The 17,630-nt window shown below is 37.9% G+C and overlaps 1 protein-coding gene across 4 annotated transcripts in view; it reads left to right on the forward strand.

Moving 5' to 3' along the window:
* Positions 1-1,083: 1,083 nt before the first annotated feature.
* ZFYVE26 (zinc finger FYVE-type containing 26) overlaps positions 1,084-17,630 on the forward strand; it is an 80,036-nt gene continuing 63,489 nt past the window's right edge. For all 4 annotated transcript variants that reach the window (XM_074236056.1, XM_074236054.1, XM_074236055.1 and 1 more), the window contains exons 1-6: positions 1,084-1,155; positions 2,227-2,503; positions 8,336-8,414; positions 15,195-15,284; positions 16,579-17,089; positions 17,443-17,573. In XM_074236056.1, coding sequence (XP_074092157.1) covers positions 2,313-2,503; positions 8,336-8,414; positions 15,195-15,284; positions 16,579-17,089; positions 17,443-17,573 — 1,002 coding nt within the window. In that variant the 5' untranslated portion in view covers positions 1,084-1,155; positions 2,227-2,312. The remainder of the gene's footprint in view (positions 1,156-2,226; positions 2,504-8,335; positions 8,415-15,194; positions 15,285-16,578; positions 17,090-17,442; positions 17,574-17,630) is intronic.

Raw genomic sequence — 17,630 nt, forward strand, 5'->3', positions numbered from 1 at the left:
AAATAATATCTTTAATAAAAATTAAAAAAAATTTAAAAAAAGCTTTTGGAGGCACCTAGGTGGTACACTGGATAGAGGACTGGCCCTGGGGTCAGGAGAACCTGAGTTCAAATCCCAAACACAGACAGCTAATAGTTACCTAGGTGTATGACCTTGGGCAAGTCACTTAATCCCATTGCTTTGCAAAACCCCCCAAAAAATAGAATCAAAGATTATTCTGATTAGCAGAGGGGCTATACATATAAAGGTATTAAGGAAGGTTTGATGAAGAAGCAAGAAATCTTGGTACAAGAGAAGAAGAGGGAAAGTTGGGAATAAAGAACATAAATGCTGACTAGATCAGCGATTCTTAATTTTGGGGGTGGTCATGAACCCTTTAGGCACTCTGATGAAACCAATGGACACCTTAGAAAATTTTTGTATGCACAAAACAAAACATATGATTATAAAAGTGACAATTATATTGCAGATAACCAATATTTTTTTAAAGCTCATGAAATCTAGGTATTTTGGTAATGGAAAGAAGATCAGATCATAGTGGGGGGGCAGGAGAGGAGAAAAGGGAAGGAAAGGAATTGGGGTTCGATTGTTCAAACTCCACAGTTCTTTCTCTGGATACAGATGGTATTCTCCCCTGCAGAGCCCCAAATTGTCCCTGACTGCTGCACGAGTCCATCAAGGCTGATCATCGCCCCCATGTTGCTGTTAGGGTGTTCAGTGTTCTTCTGGTTCCGCTCGGGGTGCGATTGTTAATGCTGTTCAAAGCTGACGCCTTCTACTAGGCTGAAAACAGGCCTGCACTGCTGAGAGAAGCGTTTGATACCAGCTCTTAATTTGGTTCTTGAGAGTCCAAAGTTAAATTATGGGCCACTCCCATGGTAAGGAATCCTGTCAGGGTAAGAGGTTTGCCCTGGCGCTGGGCCGGAAGTCTGCGGAATGGTAGGATCCTAAACTTCCTGTTGAATTTGCCAGGTTCCATTCTGTGGCTTCAAATGCCCCTACGATATATGGCGTCTTATTTGCATATCACTGTCATTCCACCAATCGGGTTCACGGCCGCTGACTCCTCCCCCTCTTCCGGGAGAAAACTGTCACCTGACTCAACTCTAAACATGGCGGCGCTGGCTTGGGCACTATTCTCTGTGTCGGGAATGGGTGAGTTCCGAGCGCCCCGGGGGAGTCGGTGGCGGCCTCCCCAACCCCGCGAAGCGGGGCCGTTCCCTAAGTGCGACTCCCGGCTCAGACCTCCGGGTCTGTCGCCGGACTAGCTGCGCTGTCTTGGCAGAATGCACTAGTGCAAATCACCGGGGCTTCGGGTCCCGGACGTTTCCCTCCAGGGCAGTAAATAAGAAGGGAGTGGTTTTTTTTCCCTTGGGACCTTCGGAGTCTGGAAGAAGTAGTCTTTTTGAGAAGGGGGTGGAGAGGAGTTGTGAAGCAGCCTTGGATAATGGTCACGAATGGTCCCATGGAGGCGCACCGCCGTTTTCCCTGCCTTGGAGCAGGCTGCCCCATGCCTGGTCTCCTCCTGACCGCCTTTCTAGAATATTTCTCCCTGCGAGCCTAGTCTCAGATGTGCCTTCTCCGGGCACCCTTCCTGAAGTCCCACCGCTCTAGTCGTTGGTTCTCCCGCTTCCCATCTATTTACAGTGTTCTTACTTAATTTGTGTATATTTTGTATCTTTCAGTAAGACCTTAGAGGGCAACTAGGTGGCGCAGTGTATGGTATCGGGGCACAGGAGTGCGAATGCAACCTCAGACTATTGCCACTTACTGTGGGCTAGGCACATAACCCTGATCGCCTCCATGGAGGGCCATCTCCAGGCATCCTGATTCCTATCTGGTTACTGGACCCAGATGACTCTGGAGGAGAGAGTGAGGCTGGTGACTTAGCCCAGCCCCACCTCACTCCGATCCAATTCATGTGCTTGTCGTGGCATCATCTCCCTGATGTCAAAGTCTTAAAGACAAAAATCAGTAGGCTTTAAGATCATTTTTGCCTTTGTTTCCCAGTCAGATAACACAGTACAGATCAGGCACTTTTTTCAGTTAAATACTTATAAATTTTGGTAAAGGAAGAAACTTAAGAAGATTAAACTTTCAAAATGAGAATTGATAACCTTTTTTTTCAAATGCTACCTTTCTTTGATGGAACCAGCAATTGTTGATGAATCTAAGTCCAACTCCTGTTGCTTTTCTGACTCTCCCTATTTGTTTTTCCACTTCTAGGTGGTGTTCCAAGAATGGAAATATTGAGAACAGTTTGTTTAGTGTAGCTCACTTTCCTCTGCCCCCTGCACTCTGTGCTGGGAAAAATGCATCCATTTGGAAAAGAGGAAGCTGCCTCAGTAGAACAGCTCTTTGGATTTTTTTGTGAGTGCCTGAAATATGGAGAATGGGAACTGGCACAAGCGTGTGTCCCTCAGCTACACAAAGGACAAGGGGATATCCCTAAGAAAGTGGAAAATATCCTGCAGGCTCTGGTGGCATGTCCAGACCTGATGAGGTAAATGCCCTAAGTGTTCTATCACCAGTAACCCATTCACAACTTAATTAGTTTATTATTTTTACAGATCAGTGTCACTTAAACTTTATATTAGGATAATTAGAAGGGTGAAATTTCAGGGTTTGTTTAGGCATTTTCCCACATTTAGTTGCTAGAGGAGAAATTTCCTTTAAATAGTGAATAGAGAGCTAACCTCAAAGCCAGAAATAGTTCTAGTTCTGCCTCTGACACATACTATGTGTTCCTGAGCAAGTCACTTAACTTAGATTTGCCAAACTCTATGTCACATAGACATTTTAAATTAAACATATCCAAAACTGAGTTTTATTTCTTCCAAAATTCTCCCCTCTTCTTAACTTCATTACTACTGTCAAGACAGCCACCATCCTTCTTGTCATCTAGGCTCAAACCTAGATGTTATCTTCGACTTCTCACAACAACTTCCCTCTCACATATCCAATCAATGATCAAATACTGTCATTTTTACCCTGGTAACATTTCTCATATATGTCTCTTTTTCTCTTCTGACATTGTTTCCACTTTCAAATCTGGGTTATTACAGTAGCCTGCTAATTGGTTCCCTACTTCAAGTCTTTCTTCATTCCAGTCCCTCTTTCATTCACCTCTCAGAACTATCTTTCTAAAGAACAGATCTGACCATGTCAGGCCCTATACAGCAAATTCTGGTGGCCTCCAGTCACTTCCAGGATCAAAAATAAAATCCGGTTTGACTTTTAAAGACATTTGTACCTAGCCTCTTCCCTAGCTTTCCAGTTTTCTTACACCTCATTTCCTCTCCAAGTACTCATGGATCAGTGAAACTGGCCTCTTTGTTGTTCTTTACAGGAGACACTCCATCCCCTGACTCTGCATTTCAGTAAATGTACTACATGTCTGGAATTGTTTTCTTACTAATTTTTACCTCCTGGCTTCTTTCAAGTTTTCAGCTCAAATCCCACATTGTGCACAAAGCTTTTCCTGTCTTCCTTAATGCTGGCACTCCTTCCGAGATTATCTCCAGTTTATCTGGCATAGATCTTGATTGCATGTTTCCTTCTCTATTATATTGTGAGCTCCTTGAAGACAGAAACTGTTTTTTTCTTTCTTTGTACCTATACTTCTTAGAACAATGCCTGTTACCAAGTAGTACTCTAATAAATGCTTATTGATTTGACCTGACATAATTTCTTGGAGATCTATAAGATCTGTAACATTCTTAAATTGCAGAAAAGGTGCTGACCTAGAAGAAATTCCTGCTAATGGTTCTCATAGTTTGGTCCAGGGACTGCTTGGAGTCTTCTAGAACCTTTCATGTCATTCAGTAAATTCAGTGCCTAGGGATCACCTACGTGGCACTGTGGATAGAGCACTAGCCCTGGAGTCAGGAAGACCTGAGTTCCAATCCAACCTCAGACATTTAATAATTATCTAGCTGTGTGATCTTGGGCAAGTCACTTAACCCCATTGCCTTGCAAAAAACAAACAAAAATATTAAATGCCTAATAGATAGATGCCAGTCAATGAGCTAGGGATACATCCAAAGGTTAAAGCTAATCCTGCTAAAAAGCTTACAATCATATGGTGTTGCTAATACACATAGGCACTTATATACAATCAAACCATATTATAATGCGGAATAAATTTGAATTAATTAACAAAGGGAAGGTACTGGAATTAAGGGGATAGGAAAAGGTTTCCTTCAGAAGGTGAGATTTTTAACTGGAGCTTAGAGGCAGAGATGAGGAGACAGAGTATTCAGGCACAAGGTCAGCCAGTAAAAATGTTCAATCTGGATTAGGAGGGTCTTATGTAAGGATTATCAAGGAGGCCAGTGTCACTGGATCACAAAGTTTGTGGAGGAAGAAGGGCACAAGGTGTAAGAAAACTGGAAATGTAGGAGGAGGGTCAATTTAGGAAGGCTTTTGGATGACATGCAGAATTTTATATTTGCTCCTGGAGGTGATAAGGCACCACTGGAGGGACAACTGGCAGTTTAGTTTGATAGTAACTTGGTAGAAGATGGTCTAGAGTTGGGAGAGCTCTCTGTCAAAGAGATCAACCAGAGGATATGACAGAATTCTAAGAGTGAGACAGTGAATACCCACAGCAAGAGGTAGCAATGTCAGAGGAGAAAAAGAGGGCATATTCAATGGATATTTCCAAAGTAAAATGTTGCCTTGGCAATAAAATGTCCACAATGTTAAAACTATCTTCATAATATTTGTTACTAAGACATAATAGCTAAAGCATACATTTGAAAAAACTTTTTAAGGAGTCCAATAATTTTTAAGAATATAAAGAAGTACTGAGACTAGGTACCTCCAAGTTTTGATAAAGGAGAAAAATTATGTGATTAAACTTTCAAAATGAGAATTGATAACCTTTTTTTTCAAATGCTACCTTTCTTTGATGGAACTAGCAATTACTGATTAATCAAAGTCCAATTCCTATTACTTTTCTGACTCAATGAAAAATCAGAAGTCCAAATTCTTTCCAAGACTATTTTTATCAGGCACTTATTAAATCATAATAGCTTAACTATTAAATAAAACTTGGTACAGAGCCTGTCCAGGAAAGTACCACTGACACGGATTTTCTCTTGTTTATAATTAGTCTTTCAGAAAGGTGATGGATAGAACATCTTTAGAAAGTAGTTTCTTTCATTCCTTCAAAAACAGAAATCCTGTCTTTCTCATTTTGGGGTTAAGATTTCTTTGCAGCTTAAGCAAAAGGATGAAAGGGAATTCCACCCTGTATTCATAATATTGTTCTTGTTAATTACAGCGGCTGGTAAAGAAACCAAATATATTTTTCAATCTTTTGGGGGTTTTTATTTCACCTTTTATACCTCAGCATAGTAGAGAAGCAAAACATAATAGAACCCTTTCTTCCTCAGGCTTTGGATAAGTATTTTTCTTACAGTTTTTGTTCTAGGCTGTGGTGGTTAGATTTGGGTTGCTAGCTACCAAGAAAAAAAAAAGCCAAACTCTCAGTTCCCTTTCTTTTAATGCAAAGTAGAAAAGAAAGGAGGGGATGTGAACTGGAGAATAATATATATGTCAAAATAAATGCTTGTTTTAAGGAAGCAAAAATTAATTCCAATTCTACAAGCATTAAGTTTCCACTGTTGGAAACTCTGGGCTAGGTACTGGGAATACAAAGACAGTTTCTTACGCAAGAAATTTGCATCTTACTTTAGTGTAGGCTTGGTGGATATGCAGATGAAAGGGAAGATTAAAAGGCAATTCAGTATTCTTATAAAAATGGAATAACTATAATAGCATTATTTAATAGGTGCTCCAAGTTCTACAATTTTTTTTTACTTCAGATCTATTTAGCAGTTAATTTCTTTTCCTGTAGATTGCTATAAGTAATCATTAAATCCTTCCCTCTTCTCCCTTTTAATTTAAACTCAACCTACTCTAAAATACCTTGTTCGAGGGGCAGCTAGGTGGCTGGCGTAGTGGATAAAGCATCGGCCTTGGAGTCAGGAGTACCTGGGTTCAAATCTGGTCTCAGACACTTAATTACCTAGCTGTGTGGCCTTGGGCAAGCCACTTAACCTCATTTGCCTTGCAAAAATCTAAAAAAACAAAAACAAACAACAAAATACCTTGTTCATTAAAAACCAATCCCTTGGAGGTCAAAATTTCCAAATTTGGGGGCTTAGAGGAAGGAATGGTACATTCTTTCCCTTTAGAAACCTATGCCATCCATCCACTTAAGCTGAAGAGTAAAAGTTTACAAATAACAATAGCGTTTTCTGGCTGCCCATCCAAGATGTCTCTACACAGGTCAAGTCAGCATTGTAGGAGACAGGTCATACATGGCAAATTGACATTTTATAACTATTAGTTTAAGGTTAAGAGACTAATTTCTGATCAGAAATATACAGATCAGAAGTATTAATTACAAAGTAAAGAATATATCAGATTAGACACCTACTATCTCTTCTTTTCCTCTTATCTCAGAAGAAATTTTCTTAATCCTCCTTTTTTATCCTCAATCCCATTGACTCCTACCTTTTCTAGAACCGCACTTCTGCAGTCATTGTCTCTTTATAACTTATCTTCAGATTTCTTTCTGCTGGTTCCTTCCTATCTACCAACAAACACTTTAGTCTCTTCGATTCTAAAGAATTGTTCCTTTGACCATTCTTCCCCACCAAGTTCCTGTTGCTTTATTATCCTCTCATTTGTTGCTAAATTTCTTGGAAAAAGAAAACATGTCCCAATGGACAGCTTCTTTCATTTGAGCTTTTACCTTCAAAGCACTTCTGAGAAAACTGCTGTTCTAAAGTCACCAAAAACTTATTAATAACCAAATTCACCAGGTTGGTTTTTCTTTTCAATCATACGATAAGTGAAGGAATGAAAACAAAAATATTAAGTGCTTGTTACGAATTGTGCTGAGCAATGGGGATACAAATAGAAAAATCAAGATTTGTCCCCTGCTCTCAGAATTCACATTTCTCATTGAAGATGATTACATTTATAAGAATAAATTCAACTATATGACAGCTAGCAAACCCCACAAGTTCTTAGGGTAGGTAGGTTCTTAGCAGGGTAGATTGCAAGGTTTGATACTACTTCATTTTACTGAAATCATTTTAGTTAGTGATTCCCTGCTTATTAGTATTGCATCATTGGTCATCTCAACCTAATGGTAGCACCATCCACCCAGCAAAATCTTCTTATCTTTTGACTATTACTTCTCATCCTTACTCATTTTGAATCATTTACCAAATACTGGCAATTTTACCTCAGAATATTTTTTGCATGTATCTCTTCTTCTAGTATAGAACCTCATCATCACTTTCCCAGAACTATCACATTAATTTAACAGTTATTTCTACCTCTTCCCACTCCCCTTTTCAACCCATACTTCAGTACCAGATCTAGGTCTGGTCAGGTCACTGCTCAGAAATCTTTAGCAGTTTCTTCTGCCCACCAACTAGAATTCAAACTCCTTATTTGTTATTCAAGGCCTATTAGAATAAGTTGGGTGCTAAGCTACATCCCAGTATTATCTCATGTTATGATCTTCAATATACTCTAGGCTTCAGACAAGCATTCTCTCTCCAGAATTTACCCTGTTGATTCCTGATTTCATGTTGCTATTTATATTTTCTTGTGTTTTGGGAATGTCCTCCCTGACCTTCATCTATAGCATTTTTACCTATTCTTTAAAGACCTGACTCATATTCTACCATCTCCATGAAGCATTTCCTGATCCCCTTCCCTTTTCATCTCACATAGCTTTGAACCACTTTGATGCACTTACTTTGTAATATTTTATGTTACAATTACCAAGGTATGTCTTATCCCCTGCTAGACTCTAAGGTCTGCAGGATGAAGGCAGAGATAATATCTCGTGTAAATGTTTTATCTACCCTCCTGCCTTGTACAATGTAATGCACATTGGAAGTACTTAATAAATACTTGTTAAATTTACTTAACAACCATGTAAAGTAAGTTGTTTCTATTTTTTAAATAAGGAAAGTTGGATTCACAAAATGGTCAGACATTTGACTAGTATATCAGAACCAGCTCTTGAAAATAAAACTTCTGACTCCCAAGTCCAGTTGCAAGTAGTTTAGGTTCCAAGGTTTTACTACCAAAAAAGAAAAGAAAGAATAAATTATCTTGGGGTTTGGGGTGGGAGGGAAGTGGGGAGTTCCTAAGTAAAAATTTCTAACTTTTTGACTGCTTGTTACTTGTTGAAATCATCTTGCTTTTTCAGGTTTGACAGAAATGAAGAAACTTGTGTCTGAAGTCAAGAGAAGTCAAATTGTCACAAAACCCTAAATAACTTGATTTCTTCTTTTTTCAGGTGTGGGCAGTACTATAGTCCCCAAAGGTTGGCCTGGATTTGGCTTCTGGTACTAGAAAAATGGCTAGAATGTGACAGGGTAAGGATCTTTTTTTACAACTCAAATTAGCCTTTGAGGTGGAAATTGAGAATGAGGTGTTAGTAATAGAATCCTCCTATTTTCTATTGTTGGTGATTTCTTTTCATCTGAGATTTACCAAAGTTTACATAATAGTGCTTCCTTGAATAGAGCTTCTTCTAGCCTGTGAGTATGGACAGCATTATTGCACAAAGATGGATATGAGAGAAAAGATAGAAAAAAGGCCATCATATAAATTAAATCAGTTATTGAATATATATGGTAGCAGAGGAATATGTACAAAATCTTTAAAACCTCATTGTTATACATATGACTTACCATACACACATGCATTTATGTAATTAAAGATTATTAACCATATTAAGGAAATTGTTTTTAAAAATATGAGTACAATTTTTCTTCATTATAGAAACACAGTTTGCATACTAAATCATTCAAAACACATTTCTTGGGGTATCTCTGAGGCAATATTAATATTTATTAACTTTTACTTGTTACAAGTTTTTTGTAAGCCTATCTTTATGTTCCAATTCTTCTCATCAGACCATTCTTTCTTTCATCCCAAATTACTTTTTACTGTGGTACTTTGTCACCAGAAACCAAATCTTTTCAGCTTAGATGCCCAAAAGCAACCAAGATGGCTGACTTAAATTGACTTCTTGTCCCTGCCTCTGCCAACCCCTTTGACTTATGCAAAAGTTTGAAATAAAATGTTTAACAGTTTCTGAAGAGGAAGCAAAAAGCAGAAAAACTTATTGTTTCTAATTAGGGATCTTTCTGTCTTAAACTTTGAATTTCTTGAGCCAAGTGAACTTTCCCCCTCTAGCTTGCTTACTTTTCCAAACAGTTGCTCAGCTGAATCAAGAGTTTTCTTTTTTTTAAAATTTTTTTTTTTGTAAGGCAAATGGGGTTAAGTGGCTTGCCCAAGGATACACAGCTAGGTAATTATTAAGTGTCTGAGACCAGATTTGAACCCAAGTACTCCTGATTCCAAGGCCGGTGCTTTATCCACTACACTACCTAGCCACCCCAGAATCAAGAGTTTTCTTGCACCATTATCCCCAGTCTCTCCTTCCCTGCCTTATCCTTTGCTCCCATTCCACTGCACAGTCCTAGCATGGCTTTTGTCTTGTTTTCTCCAGAAGTGTTATAAATGAATGAAAATAAAAACCTGCTAGAGTTTGAGAAAATTGTACATTTTATTCACGAACCTTGCAATATACAACTTACAAGATAGGGGTACCTCACTCCTAGGCTTGAGGCACACCTTAGTCTCAGGAGTCAGGTAATTTATTGTCCTCAGAAACTCTTTCCCCTCCCTCTTGGATGTCCATAGGCTCTCAGAGTTTGAGTTACAATCTAAAAGGCCTGCCCATTCCATGATATGCCCCTAATATGATCCCCTCCCACATCAGTCAATGCATGACATGCTAAAGAACCCCAATGTCACGGGGGTGGGGGGGTGGGTTAATATTCAGTTACCTAATTGTGCAAACTCAGTAGCATTAGGTCAAGATCTCTAGGTCACTCTTGACCTTTGGGGTTTGGTATCCCTGGAATGGGATTAGGAATACTTCTAGTCTTGTGATTGGCTGGGCCATTCCCCCTTTGTAATGGATTCCCTAAGGGCTCCCCTCTACACCCTGTGAAGACCAACACCCTACTTTTCTCACCAGAAGTAAAGTAAATAGTTTTGCCCCTAAAACTGCAATTGCTTTCTTTTCCAAAGCAATTTCAAAAATGTAATGAGTTTTCTGGGAGCTTATTAATCTTAACTAAAATCCAGGTGGAACCTGCAGCTTTAACCTCTGCTCTTCCTTAGCAGGGTACTTCAAAACCAGACAAAAAAGGTCATGCTTTCTTCTAGATTGGTTCCTTTTCTAAACTCCCTAATGGTAAAAGTTTCCTATTTCATTTTCAGATAAATGTGTGACCCTCTTCTCCTTTTCTTTGTTCCATTTTTGCTTTCCTCTCTTGCATTTTGTTGTAATTTTTCTAGACATTATTTTCAGAGTGGGTTTTGTAATCAAGATGGTTAGCATCTGTATTTTAGATACAGTAAATAAATTCTTTACTGTTGTGGAGATGGTGGTGGTGGTGTTCATCCTTTCTAATCGAAGAGGAGAAATGTATATACGAAATCTGTTTGTGAATCTGTGGATAATGATTGTCAAGTAATGACACAGGTGGTCTTGCACTTCCAGGTTTAAAAATATTATAATTATTGTCTGTATGTGTGTGTGTAGATATATATGTATGTAAAATAACATAAATTACAAAATAGTAGTACCACCAAAACTGTTACTAAGCAAAATTTGAAAATATAGCAGCTATCCAAACAAAATGTGTGAAAAATTAGTGTTTGATAAACCTGTAGAAAATGAAAATTGGGGAAATAATCCGTTATTTGATTTGTGAATTTAAGAAAATTTGTTAGCAGTTTGGGGAAAGAGATTTAATTTAGTTCCTTAATCCTTATACTTTATTATTCTGGTGAAATCCAGCAGGATGATAGACTTAAACATTTTTTAAAATTAAAAAGTTAGAAGAAACTGGAATATCTCATGTAAAAAGAAGTCAAATATTTTTCTGTGCAACTAATAGGAAATATTGGACACAAATATATATATATATGTATATATATTATATATACATATATATATATACTTTACTACATTAGAATATTTGAAATGTAATGGATTAGGGGAAATATTTGGAGTAAACATGATGGGTAAAAAATTTGACATTCAAAATACATGGGGGGGGGGGGGCAACTGGGTGGCACAGTGGATAAAGCACCGGCCCTGGAGTCAGGAGTACCTAGGTTCAAATCTGGTCTCAGACACTTAATAATTACTTAGCTGTGTGGCCTTGGGTAAGCCACTTAACCCCATTTGCCTTGCAAAAACCTAAAAAATAAATAAAATAAAATAAAATACATAGAGAGCTTTCTCTACTGTACTAGGAGGAAATGATCAAAGGATAAGAATAAAATCATTTTTAGAAAAAGATAAAAATAAAATAACCACTTCAAAAACCTTCAGCTTCACTAGTTTTCAAAGAGATGCAAATTAAAATAACTTTGAAATACCACCACACCCATCAGATTTACAAAAATAATGAAAAGCAGTGGAGCTTAGCATTGGTTGGGTTGTAAAGGAAAGGGCCATACTTGAACAGTTTGCAGTAAAAATGATCTAGCAATTCCATTTTTGGAAATATATTCTGGAATTATTTTTTAAAAAGAAAAAGAAAACTACCTATTCCAAGATTATTATAGAAGTTTGAATTATAGTTGTAATAATTGGGAAGTAACCTAAATGTTCAAAAATAGGGCGATGATTAAATAATTTGCATTAAATTAATGGGTTAGGATAATATTTATTTAAGAAGCATTTAATAATATAATATTAATTAATTAATATAATACCATTGAGGCTGACAAGTATGAAGGATACAAAGAAATATGCTTCACAACAAATTTTCAAAGATCTAATATCCCATATATATTTAAGAAACTGATTCAAATATGTAAGAGCCATTCCTCAATAGAGAAAAGATCAAAGAATATAAGCAGACATTTAATTCTCAAAGGAATAAATTCAAGTTATCAAAATCCTTATGAAAAAAATTTTCAATTTAATGATAAGAAAAATCAAATTAAAGCAATTCTGAGGTTGCATCTCATACCTTTCCGATTGGCAAATCTGCAAAAAAGGAAAATAACAATTGTTGAAGGGATTCAAGAAAACAGGCTGGCTAATACATTATTGGTAGAGCACTAAATTGATTCATCCATTTGAAAGCAATTTAGAACTATTTCTCAAACATGACTAAACTGCATTACTCAGTGATAACCCCCTGTTATGTACCAAAAAGATATTAGAGACAGAGGAAAGGAACCCATATGTTCAAAAATATTTCATTTGGGGAATAGTTAAAACAAATTATGGAATTGAATATAGTAGATTATTTTTACATCATAAATAATGAAAGGGAAATCTGACAAGACATGAATCAGCTAATAGAGGGTAAAATGAGCAAAACTCAGAATAATTAATAACTGTTGGGAGCCAGGGTCTCTAAGCTGTTTAACATAGTCGCAGCAAGAAGACTCAAGGCAGTCACACTGCCTGATGGAACATTTCCTTCTTCAATATCTGTGTGTGTGTGTGTGTGTGTGTGTGTGTGTGTATGGATTTCATGCATACCAATATTTATAGGTTTATTATTGATTACAATATTTACTCACCCTAATACTGGAGTGACTATAAAGGAAGGATTTCAGAAAAAATCCTTGAATAAAACAGATTGTAAAGTCTGTCTAAATTTAACAGGACTGCCTCTCCCTGAGGTATGCAAAAGGCTTCAACATTATGAAACCTCTGGAAAACCCAGCACTGGGAATTCCAAGGAGATGCCAGAATATATGCAGGGAAAATAGATACGAGATGGGTCAGATAGAATTCCAGGGAAATTAATAGTTTTGCCCCCCTTACCATATACAGGAATATATGAAAAAGAGGGTGAGAAAATAGTCAGTACAGGTGACCCATATGTGAACTCCAGCAGACCTTAGTTTCACGGGAAAGAACAAAAAAGTCACAGAAACCGTGGTTTCTACCGACTAGGCCAGAAAGAAAAATTGGTTATTGTCAGAGTTAACGGATGGGTGGACAAGCATAAAGACCCTCACTACAGACGGTTAAGGAAGTGTATGGAAAAACGTTACCTACACAGAAAATATAAAAAACTTTCCATAAAAAGAATTGCTTAATTAATAACTTCAAATGAATTAACCATTATATAATGTAGTGATAAATAAGGTAAAGGACAGGTTAAGGTCATCATGGTCTGAGTAGGGATAAGAAATCAATTAACTATATGATTATTACTTAAACTTGCAATCACATGATTAAAACTTGTAACCATATGAACTATATCATTGTTGATGAAAATTGTACACTCTTGTAACCAAGGAAATGATCTCAGCTTGCTTGCTTGAAACATATATGATTCTGAAACTATAAAAATAAATCCAAGCAGCTGACAGTCAGTCAACCTGCTCCTGCCTTTACCCACTTGTTGACTCAACTCATTTCACTGACTCTATCCCTCCTGTCAGGTTCCAAGAACCCCATGGAGGCTGGACCCCCACAAATAACAACATCATAAAGAAAAGCAAGTTTGGACAACATTACAATTACAATTGATATAGGGACCAAAACCAAGATTTCAAATGATGACCTCCTACCTAACTTGATGAAGAGATGATGAATCTATAGTGCAAAATGAGTGTTCATTTTCAGATGTGGCCAATGTGGAAATTTGGTTTACTTGACTATGTATATCTGATAAAAAAAAATTTTTTTTTCTTTCTTTCTTTTGCTGGGGTGGGGGGAGGTGATGCCAAAAAGGGGAATAGTGATGGGGTTACTAGAATGAAAGAAAAAGAAAAGTAATAAAAGAACATCATTGAAGCCTAGGAGAGAATAAAATTTCAGGAGGAAGTAAACAAGCAAGACAGTTTGAAAATGTTGAATTAGTAATTTAAAGTAAGTTGGTCATAATACAGACTAATGTACTTCATATACTCTTTCTATTCTTTGCATATGAAAATGGTCAGCTTATTTGGCATTAAGATAAGAATTTTAAAGTCAAATATATCTGGCAAAACTGTCATGAAATTATACAAATAGAAGAAGGGCTATGCTTTCATTACAACCAAATAATCTAAATAAAAGCCTTCACATAACACTTCACTTAAGCCCTGAAGGAAACTCTCTGAGATGAAGGTGAAGAGAAAGGAAGACCATTCTAGGCATAGGAGATGACCAGTGCCAAGGCAGGAGGTGTGCAGTTATCTGGGAAGAACATGATGAAGGCCAGTCTGGAAGGACTGCAGAATTCCTAGAAGGGCAGGAAAGGAGGCCAGATTATAAAGGATTTTAAAAGCCTAACAAAAAAGTGTATATTTGATCCTGAAGCAATACAAAACTACTGGAGTTTGAGTAAAGGAGTAACATGGTCGGCTCTTAAGGAAGACCATTTTGTCTGCTGTGTAGAGCATGGATAGAAGTAGGAGACTCAAGGCAGGGATACCCAATAGGGACCTCCCACGGAAAGTGGGTATTTATTAACTATAGGAGAAGCATGTAGGTAGAAAATTCACAGCTTGTATTGGGCCTCACCTTTGGGGGGGGGTGATCTAACTTTATTGGACTTCTGCTTAGGTATCATGAGATCTGGCTATGCTTTTCTGCCCTACCACAACCTATTTAGCTGTTTTCTAGGTGATGACATTTCTTTTTTTTTTCCAACTTTTTTCCTGCAGCTGTAGTATCACAAAAAGTTACGCTTTCACTATTTTTGTACAATATGGTCCCTTTCCCTTCATCGTTGATATTATCAGGGTATAAGCCTAGTGGTGGCATCATTGAATCATGCTATATAGAGTTTAGTGACTTTTGGAGTATACAGAACTTAAATAATTTACAAATAAGCATACTCTTTGCTTGCTATCTTTCTCCTTCCAGAGTGTTCACAATTCGACCGAATTGCTTTGGCTTTGCCAAAATCCTTTGGCTCTTCTTTTACCATATTTTTTCTTAATATTGTTGAAATTAGTATGCATACAGTTCTGTTCTTGCTGATTTCATGAATTAAATGTACTTTAAATCAGGGCACCTTCAACACATAGATTAGTCTAGGTGAGTTATTTGTCTATAATTTATTTGCCTTCAACTTTGACTTCAGACTCTGGTCTCTCATTTCTTCCAGAAATTTCCCTCATCTACTCTACGAAGAAGGACAGAGTTTCTTTTGCTTTCAGAAGAGCTACAAAATAACATTCCAGAAGATATCCTGAAGGTGATCCTCTCTGGGAAGAAAACCTGTATTGCAGATTGCTGGGGAAAGAAAGTTATTCTAAATTATTAAAGTTGTTCCCCTTGCCAGTATGACTCTAGGAGAGGCTGACTTTCAAGATAGTGGTTTCACAGTGTCCTTTCTCCACCCATGCCAGTTTAGGTTTGGTTTAATTCAGCAAGCATTTATTAATTAAGGCATGCATGCAAGGCACCTTAGTAGATCCTGGTGATACTAAGATAAGAAGGAAATACTCTCTGTCAGAATATTCTAGGCATCCTTTTTTTTTAAGGTTTTTGCAAGGCAAATGGGGTTAAGTGGCTTGCCCAAGGCCACACAGCTAGGTAATTATTAAGTGTCTGAGACCGGATTTGAACCCAGGTACTCCTGACTCCAAGGCCAGTGCTTTATCCACTGAGCCACCTAGCCATACTTTTTTTTAACCTACTTTCTCTACTACTTATAGGTTTACTATTACAATAAAAAGAGAAATAGGTTGTCACATTCTATGGCTGATGTTTGTCCTTCATTCTCTCTTTTTTTTAAATTTATTTAAGGCAGTGGGGTTAAGAGTGACTTGTCCAAGGTCACACAGCTAGGTGATTATTAAGTGCCTGAGGCTGCATTTGAACTCAAGTCTTCCTGACTCCAGGACCAGTGCTCTATCCACTGCGCCACCTAGCTGCCCTCTATGTCCTTCATTCTCAAAAACCATGACATCAGGGAGGTGATGCCATGACAAGCACATGAAGTAGTTTGGGGGGGGGCTGTGCTTTGTCATAGCCTCACTTTCTCCTCCAGAGTCATCTGGATTCAGTGACCAGATATGAATCAGGATGACTGGAGGCAATCAGGGTTAAGTGACTTGCCCAGGGTCACATAGCTAGTAAATGTCAAGTGTCTTAGTCTGGATTTGAGCTTCCACCTTCCTGATTCCAAAACAATACTATTCATTGCTCCACCTAGCTACCCCATATTCTATGAGTAAAGAAATCAAAATTTCATAAACCATTCCTGAGTCTTAAAGAACGATTATGGAACATCTACCATGTAGGTGCCAATACTCATTTTAAACGATGTAGGTTATGTTGAGTTGGGGAAAGACTGGAAGCAGGAAAAGTAGTTAGGAGATTATTAGAGTAATGATGAAGTGTTGAGACCCTGTTGACTGTGCAAATGAAGAGGAAGGGATTACACCAGGGCACACTTTGAAGGAGGGAACAGGTTTTGGTAACATTCTGTATTGATAATGAAGGAAAGAAAAGGAAGCATTTCTGACCAACTATTCTTCCCACAGGAGCTGTATGAGACTATACCACAAGATGATATAAGACCTTTGACTGACAGCACTAGCAAGGGGGAGAATTGGCCACCCCAGCTCAGCACAAAAGCTGTTTCCATCCTCTGGGACCTCCTATGGCAAGCACCCCAACAGGCACAGGCTCTGCTGGATCTCATGATTGGAAAGGACAATGGCATAGGAGCTTATGGCTATTCTTTGCAGAAACTGTTGATCAGTTTTATTCAGAAAGCACTTAAGTCTCTAAAGGGGTCTGTCCCTGTACCCTCTAGGGTAGCTGATGCCATCTATGGGACTCTGCGTATACTATGCTGCCCTGCAGAACCACTTGGGGTTGAGTGGCATCTCCTGTGTGAGGAACTGCTTAGAGCTTGTGAAACTGAAGGTGGTCCCCTGCAGGAAGAGCGACTCTTGGGGTGCCTGATAAGGAGATCTAGTTGCAGCCTTGTGGCTATATATGGCAGTATCTACGCAGAAAAAGTGAAGGAAGCTAAGACTTTGGGAAAAGGTAAGTTTTCTCTTCTCTACTCTGGTTTTCCTTTGCTATGTTCTGATATGCTCACTTCTTTGGGGTTCATAACCCCCCAGGTAGACTATGAAATCTGGTGAGAAAAATTTGGTAGTAAAGGAGATTAGGGAGTGATGGGTATTATTTTGCCAAAACAACATTTCACAAACTAAGATAGTAAGAGACAGGTAAATTAATAGGAAAGAATGATTTTTTTCAGAATACAGAAATGGGAAAGTTCTTAAAGTTATAAAGTTACAGACTCTTGAGTTAATTGTTTCAAAAATAGAGCTGACCATAGGAATTGAAATTCTGTTTTTTTCCTCAGTAACTCCTATGTTGTTGATTTCTAGTTCCATCTGAATATCTGGATCCTGAAAAGGCAATGCTGACCCTGTTCTCCAATCCTAATACAACCCAGGCCTGGAAGATGGCCTATTTTTATTGCTTGAGTAGCCACAAACACTTCCTGGAGCAGATTCTGGTATGGGCAAGTTGGGTTACTCTATAATTCATAGAGAATAATGAAATTTAGCATTAT

The sequence above is a fragment of the Macrotis lagotis genome, chromosome 4 (assembly GCF_037893015.1).
Source record: "Macrotis lagotis isolate mMagLag1 chromosome 4, bilby.v1.9.chrom.fasta, whole genome shotgun sequence".
Lineage (NCBI taxonomy): Eukaryota > Metazoa > Chordata > Mammalia > Peramelemorphia > Peramelidae > Macrotis > Macrotis lagotis.